The sequence below is a fragment of the Leuciscus leuciscus genome, assembly GCF_965113295.1.
Source record: "Leuciscus leuciscus genome assembly, chromosome: 2".
NCBI lineage: Eukaryota > Metazoa > Chordata > Actinopteri > Cypriniformes > Leuciscidae > Leuciscus > Leuciscus leuciscus.
The window spans coordinates 46,112,920-46,123,635 of NC_138726.1; the positions used below are offsets into that span (position 1 = coordinate 46,112,920).

General features: G+C 36.7%; 1 protein-coding gene across 2 annotated transcripts; it reads right to left on the bottom strand.

The window, feature by feature from the left end:
• Positions 1 to 263: 263 nt before the first annotated feature.
• Positions 264 to 9,890, bottom strand: ccnb3 (cyclin B3). 2 transcript variants are annotated; one of them, XM_082154767.1, is made up of 12 exons: positions 9,733 to 9,890; positions 9,373 to 9,480; positions 9,199 to 9,279; positions 8,536 to 8,636; positions 8,304 to 8,418; positions 7,013 to 7,111; positions 6,834 to 6,926; positions 6,574 to 6,711; positions 5,815 to 5,970; positions 4,136 to 4,285; positions 1,592 to 1,722; positions 264 to 769 (listed from the first exon to the last, which is right to left on the bottom strand). In XM_082154767.1, the coding sequence occupies exons 2-12, from the start codon at positions 9,445 to 9,447 to the stop codon at positions 703 to 705; spliced, it is 1,206 nt and encodes a 401-aa protein (XP_082010893.1). In that variant the 5' UTR covers positions 9,448 to 9,480; positions 9,733 to 9,890; the 3' UTR covers positions 264 to 702. The 2 variants fall into 2 exon arrangements, with proteins under 2 accessions (XP_082010893.1, XP_082010892.1); XM_082154766.1 differs by having other exon boundaries at positions 9,199 to 9,282.
• Positions 9,891 to 10,716: the final 826 nt, after the last annotated feature.

Genomic DNA, 10,716 nt, shown 5'->3' on the forward strand with positions numbered 1-10,716 from the left:
TTAGATAAACAGGAGTGGTTTCCTACATTCAATAATCAGTGGGGCTGAAGTGTGATGGAGGTCATTTATTTTATATAGGTGCAATGATTGACTGTGGTTGAAAAGATGCAGACAGTTAAATGCAGACACATGTTATCGATGTGATAAAGGATCTGGAAGCACGCTGCCTCCTACTGGTAAAACTACGGCGCTGCATTGTATGTTAGATGCATTTTAAAAGGCATTAAATGTGAAATGAACTAAATGCAAGAATCAGGCAAATATGCGAAAGTATTTTTTTAATCATCCATAGTGTTTAATAAAACACTGTCATTAAAGTGATCAAGAAAATATACACACGGCAAACTATACAACAGTACAGAAAAGACAAAAACATATCTATGTACAAGGCATTAAAATGCTGTTTTAGTAACATTCAACAACAAAAACCTAATGACCTAATATATTGAACTGATAGGATGGTTTGTACTTTATCTGTTTTTGAAACATTGATAGGGGTCACTGGTTTGTATTTTGGTTAACTGATTTTTACATTTACAAAAAGAATAACATGGTTTGTCAAAAAGAACAGCTGAACATACAATGGAAAACATGTATATACGTGTAAATTTACACACAAAGACTTTATTTCAAAAGATTAAAATATAACATTAAATATAATTATTTACAATGTTTAAAACATTACATAAATTCCTCTTCAGCTTACTTCAAAAATCCCTCCAACTTCTCCAGACTCGCTGTGGGGATCAACGCAACTTCAAAGAAAACCCTGTAATAAAAAATAAATAAATAAATCAAGACATAATCAAATGCCACAATCTGGAGTATTTTAATATAAACAAACTGCTTCATTAGTCAAATGCTTTCAAGAAATCAACATCTGCTCTAGGCAGGAGTAACATAAAAAAAAATAAAAAATGCATGTCAAAATGCCAATCAGGTTTGGCAAGAGCATCAAAACAACACAGTCATGCTCAGACTCCGATAAGAAAATGGAGTCAAAATGTTCTAAAATGAATTTTGACTAAACTTCTCAACTATAGTACAATTTGCCCCAAATGTTTTTTTGCAAGGCCGACCAACTTTAAAAGCACATGATTTATATAGAAAAACAGTGAAATGTGCTATAAGGCTAAAACTTTAGAAACAAATCAGATATGTTTAGACCATAAACCCACACAGCAAGAATCGTACAGTTCAAAGTTTATTTGGACTGCTGAGATAAGAAATTTCTCTGAATAAAGCTGTAAAGCACAAAAAAAAGAAAAAAAAGAAAGAAATCTGTCTAACAATTGTATGTAATTCCAAATTTTGCCATTAATTGTAATAATCCAGTGAGATTTTTGTATGCCCAAAGAGTCTGACAACAGCCGGTATGATCAGATCTCACCATCATTAAGTCCTTCTGGGATTACATGAAGAAACAGAAAAAACTGAGGCAGACTAAATCCAGAAGAACTGAAAAAACTTGAACTGAAACTGAACTATTTCAATGGCTGAGATTGTTATTACTGTTGTATTTCGGGGTAAAAAAAAAAAACTATGTATGTAAACTTCTGATTAAAAATACACTGTTTACTTGCTGACTTACTTGTGTGCATACTTGCTCCTGACAACGGCGAGTTTGCTGTCCGGTGGGCTGCTGAGCATGTTGTGGAGTTTTCTGACCACGGGTGCCAGATCCTCCACACTGTATCCAGAGTGGAACTGCAAACACTGTGTCTGGAAACAGAAGTGGAGCATCAGTCAAAACCTGTGTAAGTGTTATTGTGAAGTATAGCCAGATATCTGTGAATCTCAGAGGTGTCTAATGAGCATTACATAAGGGATGTGTGACTAAGACGCTTGCCAAATATTTCATGATGTGAGAAATAGATGCCCTTAAGCTGTCAATAATTTGAAGATAAGACGGAAACGACATCCAGTGAGAATGTAAATTAATGTATGAACGTTTGTGTGTGGTTGTTTCAAGGTAATTCAACTTCTTCATCTCTGACTTCTCTGTAGAGCCACTCAGGACATAAAGCAATTAGTCAAATGTTGGTAAACACAGTCCAGCTACTATGGAGCGAATTATGTGCCATAATTAAACAAACAAATCAAACAAACTCGATCTACTTCGCAAAGGAAAAGTCGACTTGCAAACAAACTCGATCTGCTTTGCAAAAGAAAAGTCGACTCGCAAACAAACAGAAAGTAATGTGCAAGTACAAAGGTCAGTTTGAGTGAAAATGCAGTGGAGTAACAAATATGTATTGTGATTTACAAATATAAATAAATGAGCCAAGATAATACTTCACAAATAAATGCAAACCATCCTACAAATTGCATGTAACCTTTGAACAAATACCAAATCTAGTGCATACAAATGCATATCTGTCTGTTCTGATTGTGTGACACTTGGCTTTTTATGAGATCTCTCGGCTCGATTTTCTCACAAATGTGTCCAGGCAGATTTTCTCACAAATGCAGTTGAACAACTTCCTCTTCTAAAACAGTAGATGGCGCTAAACTAGGGGATTCATTTAGCGCTAGTCTCCCGGGAGAAGCACTGATTTGAAACTTGTCTTTGCCTACAGCTGAGGAAAATGACCGGTGAACAGGCGTGTTTCTGTCTTATTTGATCTATAATGAACCTTTTATGAGGTTTTCTTTTGCAAAATGTTTATTGGCTATCTAGACAGAAATCCACATTAGCACTTAGTAGCACTTCACTCTCTCTAGGATAGGGGAATCTATCAGCTGAAAGCTCTGCCATCATATGTTGCTTTTTGTAAAATTTTTCTACATCGGACGAATGCGAAATTACTAAATTAGTGATTATGTCTATACTGAACGAATCCATTTCTTTCGTTCTCCATAAATTAATGAGATTTCATTTAATTGAGAGGCGGGTTTCATTTGTCTGTCCAAAATAATAATTTGGGCACTGCATACGTCACAGGCAAGTTAAGAAACAATTGTATATTGTTTGTTTTGTTCATTAATTATTTTATTACATTAACAGTTAAGCTGACTGAATTCCAACTAAATAAATAAATAAGTAGGACCCTCCTTTCAACTAAATGAAATGTTCTCATTAATTTATAGAGAAAAAAAGAAATAGACTTGTTCAGTATGTAACGTTTTTACAAAAATTGAAAAAAGCAACATATGATGGCAGAGCTTTCAGCTGATAGATTCCCCTATCTTAGAGAGAGTGAATTGCTAAGTGCTAATGTGGATTTCTGTCTATATGTAATAAACATTTTGCAAAAGAAAACCTCAAAAAGGTTCATTATAGATCAATTAAGACAGAAACACGCCTGTTCACCGGTCATTTTCCTCAGCTGTAGGAAAAGACCAGTTTCAAATCAGTGCTAGCGCTAAATGAATCCCCTAGTTTAGCGCCATCTACTGTTTTAGAAGAGGAAGTTGTTCAACTGCATTTGTGAGAAAATCTGCCTGGACACATTTGTGAGAAAATCGAGCCGAGAGATCTCATAAAAAGCCAAGTGTCACACAATCAGAACAGACAGATATGCATTTGTATGGACTAGATTTGGTATTTGTTCAAAGGTTACATGCAATTTGTAGGATGGTTTGCATTTATTTGTGAAGTATTATCTTGGCTCATTTATTTATATTTGTAAATCACAATACATATTTGTTACTCCACTGCATTTTCACTCAAACTGACCTTTGTACTTGCACATTGCTTTCTGTTTGTTTGCGAGTCGAGTTTTCCTTTGCGAAGTAGATCGAGTTTGTTTGCAAAATGCTGGATTTGTTTGTTTAATTATGGCACATAATTCGCTCCATAAGCTTCACTCTCATTAACCAAAATACCTGTGTCATCAGCCAACGACTTATTTTGAGTTTGAATGTGTGTGTGAGAGAACAGAAATTAGCATCCATAATGAGCAGTCACTAGCCTATCACAGAGCTGTCTCAGCTTAAGCTCATTTAGTGCTATCAGAAGAGCACAGAATTTCCAAATCAGAGCACACAAGGACACTGAACTCACTGTGAAAGTGCACGTATGTGTGTATCACCAAGGAACGGTGGCATTTTGTGAAAATAAATGGTATAATTAATGAGCTCTGTGCTTGCGCAAATGTGCATACATTATAAAAGCATAAAGGTAAACACGTACCCATCCTCCCAGATCCTTAGTAACAAGAGTGATGAGCAGACAGGCAGAGGCGAGCAAAGACGCTCTTACGGGCACAAACTCCATCTCCAACAAACTCAGCTCACAAATAAAGCGTGACAGAGTCAGTGTGTCCATACCTGCATTCACACACTGCCGGGAGACGAGAGACGGTAAATCATCACACACAAGCCAGAATAAGTATTCATACAATGGCAAACTGCAGAGAGAAGTAAAGTTTTTATCCGCTTACAAAACGCGCACACACACACACACACACACACACACACACGCTGAATCCGTAGCAGTGCCAGTACCTGCGGGCCCTGCAGAAAGATTACACACAGCTCATCCAACAAAGATTCTGAAGGTTACATTCTTGGCAAATTCAGCACACAATTACAAAAGGACGTGCTCCGGTGATCCATAAAAGAAAAGTATTTCAATGTAAACCTTTATTTCCTTGATTCTTGAATGCTCTATTCTTTAAGGAATAGTTAATCGAAACTTTTTGTTATTATTTCCTTATCCTCATGGTTTTCTAAACCTGTGTGCGTTTATTTTTTTCTGTGGTGCACAGAACAATTTTTGAAGAATCTTCACATGGCTCTTATCCCTAAAGCAGCTCATAGAGACTATTGCTGTAAAGCTACAAAAATGGGTGAAAAAAAGAAAAATTAATTAACAGAAAAATAACTAAATGTTGTCATATGGTAACAGTCATTGTCACTATAAAAACTTTCTTTTAACATACATTACAGTAAGATTTTTTGAAACTCTCTTATGTTTACCAAGGCTGCATTCATTTGATCAAAAATACCGGAAACCCTTAATACTGTGAAATATTAGAATGTAAAATAACTGTTTTCTAATGTATTTCTGAATATATTTTACAACACAATTTATGTGAAGCACAGTTGAATTTTCAGTATCATTACTTCAGTGTCACATGATCATTCAGAAAAAAAAAAATTTGAGCACCAAATCACCATATTAGAATATGCTGATTTGGTGCTGAAGAAACATTTCTTATTATTATCTATATTTCTGACCCCAAAGTTTCAGTTTGGGGAACAACATGAGGGTGAGAAAGTAAACCATCCCTATTTTTTAAAGCATTTTACAAATGTATCAGAAACCACATTCAGGCAAAGGGGTAGTTTGTCTAGCAAGTCTACTGGCATACTATAAGTGATCTGTTGTGTGCATGCATGCTTTTCTTCAGAAATGAATTTAATATAATGGTATTATTTGTTAATGCGCCGTAAATAAGCTTATTACTTTGTAAAAAGAGCAATTAGTAAAACCAGCCATTCTGTTGACAAATAAAAACATTGTTAAATCATGGAGCTTTGACTAAAGCTCAATTAATGCAGCTGTTGAAAATGGGAATGGATCTGACAACAACAAGCAGAAACACAACCAGTGACAGCCGGTCACACACACAAATTCCTCAGAGAATACAAGGTGGGAAAAAACAGGCCACACCTGACAGACACAAAAAAACATCCAATGAATGCTTCCCAGCATGATCTGTCTCTCTGACTTTGACAAACACACACACACACACACACACACACACACACACACACACTTGATGTTAATCCTAGTGTGTGTCAGGTGACTCCAAAGGAGTTCCACTTGTCTTTTCACAGAGGAAATATGTATGTGTTGTCTCTCACCTTGGCATAACGACGGAGGAAGCGGTATGGAACCGGAATATTGATGTCAAAGTTCAGCGCCTGCAGGATGCTGATCTCCATGGTGATGAGCTGGGAGCGCTTGTAAGCATCGTCACAAATATATAGGAAATCATCCACGCAAGGTGGAGCCCGCTCCTGTAAGGACACACCACAGACATGATGGGTACCAACTGACAAATCAAAATTTTTTGCAGTATGAATATAGTGCACAGTATGCAAAAATACAGCACACAGTGCAGGTACTGCAACGCACTCATCTTGACTTTCATTGTTTTTCTCAAACAAGTGAATAACCAATCTACTTGTCCAAAGGACATGTTTTTTTTGTTTTTTTTTATGAACATGTTCTAAGTTGTCTTGCTCTATGAAAAGTTATTTATTAACTTTTTGGAGCGTCAAAGTGGTAGTTGCGTAGGGTAGACTGTCAATGAAGGGACAGAAACCTCTCAGATTTCATCAAAAAGATGAATGAAAGTCTTACGAGTTTGGAATGACATGAGGGTGAGAAATTAATGACAGAATTTAAATTTCTGTGTGAACTATTCCTTTTATAAGATAAGATTGAATCATTGACCTTTCTAGTGATATATATATACCCTGTAACTACATTTCTGAGGTTGTGTAAGCGTGTGAGATAATGGGAGAAAGACTAAGTCCTTGAGCAATTACGACTAAGCCCAGAAAAGTGAGTCTAAAGGAATGACTTTCAGCTATCATGAGAGAGAGCATATGTCTTACCTCAAATTTAGAAGCAATGAGCATGGCAGTGGAACCAATGAGCTGTAAAGACTCCCGTTTGACCGGGCTCACGGCCAGATAATGATCCGTCACTTTCACAGCCAGGTACAGAGTCTCATGATTCAGCTCAAAATTCTCCTACAGAATAAAGAGCAAGAATACAGTAACATCAGTGCTTAAACCACCAAAAGCCAACAACATTCTACCAGACTAATCACATTTGAAACGATGCCCGGAAGCCAATAAACATCAACACTAACCTGGACCTCAACCAGCCAGTCCACCAGAATTGCTCTCATATTGGTGTTCAGAGTTGGTTGATCAGCCATGTAGTCATGCAAGACAAACTTTTCCTGGAAATAAAATAAATAAAACGTTTTAGCTTGCCATTTTCTGTTCCACTACTTGCATGATCATTAATAAACACTACTAAACCAACCTCTCTGCTCTTAAGGTAGTCAAAAATATCTTTGGCATACTCTGCTGTATGCGTGCAGTCACTGAGTTGCTCGGAATCAATGTCAAACTCTGGAGGAATCTGAAAGACAACAGATACAAAGATTTGAGTGTTTTTAAATCTGTAAACAAGGAAAAAACCTGCCAAATGTTTGTTAACCCTTAAAACATTAAGGAATGTAACAATATGTCCCAGCAGGAAGGATTTAAAGTGTGATCCTTAATTAGATTAGAATTCAAATGTTTCTTCTGCATCCATATTTTATGCAGGGAGCAATGTCTTTTTGGCAGTTAACAGCTCTCTTATGTAAAACCCTCCCAAACACTTTGGAACAACTGGATATTTACATTCATGCTAATTCTGTCATCGCACCAATGCACCAAACCAGGGTAAGGTTGCACTAGCCGTTCATAAGTTCTTTCTTAAAATGGAACGTAAAGTCCACACTAGAGGTTTAAGTAACTACTGGCTAGTTTCTAACTCTGCACTTTATTCTGTTGCACCATTTGTTCTTAAGGCAGAACCCAGCTAGTAGGTTGTAAGCTCTACGTAAAGTAATGCGGAGTTGCATAATATGATGTTGACTCTCAATGATCCAATAGCAGCCTTCAAGTATGTGAGCAGAAGCTGTTGAAATGCCGTGAATTTCAATTTATCCTTCATTCAAACTTCTTTTGCCTCACGTTATTAACGGTAAAAATACGTTTCCATTGAATACAATACTACTTGATCATGAATAACATATGTATTTTATGTAAATAACATTCAGAAACTGTATTTGAAACTAAATTAATATTCATCAATAAATCAATACTGATAAAAAAATAAAATAATTACGTTTATTGATTATGATTATTTTATTTGACATGCAAAACACAGAGCGATGGGTCAGATGCACTCAGCGGCGCACTGTAGGGCGGGTTTGTGTTGATGAGCCGCTAACAAAGTAATTTACTCACATAATATTCTCTCTTTTAAAATGTAAGTGAGTGTAAATGTCAGCATTATCAAATATGTCAAAAGAATTAAAGTCTGTCAGGTAGAGCTTATTGATGCAGTGCAGTCTGTCTGATATTTTATTCCTACCGTTACTCCTGATCGGAGGCTTACATAAATATTTTGTTTATACGTAGAGTTACGCTTCAACTAATTTGAATGGTGCAACACAAAAATATTTAGCAGTGCATAAGTTGTAACTTAGTGCCCATTTACGTCAAAACTTTGCTAAGTTGTAAATTACGCACAGCTGGTGCAAACGGCCCCAGGGCCTTACCTCTGGAGGCAGGAGGTGTGGAGGAATTGATGGTTTAGAAGAGGGCTCTTCCAGTTTCTCAAATGACTCCACATTCTTCAGTTCCTCCAACTTTTCCTCTGAACTAACCACAGATCTGACAGAAGGAAAGATAAGAAATCTGCTAATTCTGGGACAATCATCTCAAAGTACTCTCAAAACATCTCAATGCATGGTAGGTTAAAAGACAAAGAGGTAGTAAAATATGACTTACTTTAAATTGACATCATTCTTAGAAAGTACTGAGATCTTCTTCTGCAGCTTCTTAACGGGATCTTTCTTTTTGATGGGATTGCTTAGCTCAATCTTGTGTGCCTTTAATAAAAGTGCATTTTAAGGGTTAGCACATTTCTCAACACGAGTCAAAATTCAGCCTAAATATTAGCCAAAAACTGTACTTTGGGTTTAATTTGTTAAAATAAGCATGATCAAAATCAATCAACTTGGTTGGATCTGAGACACAGAGAGAATGAATACACGGTGTTAGACAATAGTGAATAGAGCCATCATTACAATTTGCATACGAGAGCACCTCACATGGAAACCCAGGCCCACCAAAGGAGTGCCCATCTGAGCTATTAAAAGTTGAGATCTCCTGCTTTTGTGTGCACTGTAACTTACTGCTCGGGTATGAATGAGATTTTAATGAGGTTATGACTATCAGGCATGCTGATTTGCACCATTCATTTTAACTGCTGGTGTTAGTGGGGTTACAAGCCAGATGCTCAACACTTACTGGTTTGACATCATCAGAATCAAACCGAGGGGCCAAAAAACACTGAGAGACAGCCTATTCAGGTAACATATGAAAGCAATAAAGCTGTGGTGCATGTATACAAAAATATATATTAACACAAATTTGATTTGGCACCCTTACATTGGTAATGTCCACAAAAGCAGTTCTTTTCTTAGGGGCCCCTTGGGGAGAAGATGATGAGCGCTTGGTCTGGGGGCCATCCTGCTTAAAAACATCAACACAAGATGGATCAGATCAACAACAATCAAGCCAGCAAAGATCTAATTCAGTTTCAGGTCTGATCTCACTGTATACCTGGTTCTCCAGTCCTTTGGGGTGAAGTTTGGGGATTTTACTGGTGGTGGGCTTCTTTCCTCTAGAAAACGGCATCTTATTCAATTGTTCTGATCCTTCAGTTATATCCTGTTTCAAACGTGAGGTAAACAAATAATGTAAGAACAACTTAAGGTCACTATGAACGTGCATAGTACACACTTCCATCAGACACACACACACACACACTCTTCTCGTTGTACTCCACAAGGTTACTAAACATTCAAACAAAGATCCGTAAAGAAATTGTTTTGATCGCAGGAAGCATCAAGTCGGTCGTTAAAGAACAACAACATGCGGGTGAATGTTTCGTATAGTTTTGCAAGAAATTGTAAATCTTACCTTTTCACGATACGCTGAACAACCTCAATTAAAGCAGGGAAATATTTTGAAAGAGAATATGTGCAAACATTCACGAAAAGTACAATGGGAAGCTATCCAGGCTGAAACAGACACACCGGACTGCTGTATGCATGCGTCCAAAACTATACGCAGTGATGCGATTGGCCGAATGCACTTCGCTCTAGGCCAATGAGCGTCGAGCTAGGATGCCGTTGTTTTGGGGCGGGACGATAGAATTTTCAAAAACACCTTAGCAACCAATAAGAAGCGAGCTCGCGTCCTGAGACTTTTGAGTGAGTAGACGTAGGAGAGAATGTGCTTGGGAATGATACCAACAGAGGTTCTATTTATTTATATAAAATATTTCAGCAATGTTAAGTAATTAGCTTCGCTTATTTTGAATGTTACTGATATTATTTACTTTACAATGAAGCCACACCCAACCACCCACCCACACAGATACAATAAATGTCTTTCACACAGGAAATAAGCAGTCTGCAAAGTGCAAACTGCCTGTGGCCCCATCACATTCTCAAGTCTATCAAGCCGAACTTGTTTGACTGATTTCCTTCAACAAGGTAAAGAAAACATATATTTTCCCCAATGTTTGAAGAGGTGATTTGATGTATTTAGTTAATTATAATCACTTATATTATTATTAAGTTTTTTTTTTTTTTTTTTTTTTGGCAGAACTAATTTTCCCCTTTTGTTTTGGCTGAAATTATATTTCCTTTTTTGTTTTACTACTTTACTTTAAAAGTTGGTCCTCCTGCTGTGCTCTCACATTTTCCTTCAGCAACATAAAATTATAACATGCAGGATGAATTCAATTGTATCTTAGAAGTATAAAGCTTGGGGATGAAAATCACAATATTACCAATATAAATTTTAAAGCCATGTTACGTGACATTTGACCTTATGTAGGTTACGTCTGTTTGCTTGTAATGTCTTTCATAATATGTATAAGCAGCAATTTCTGTATCT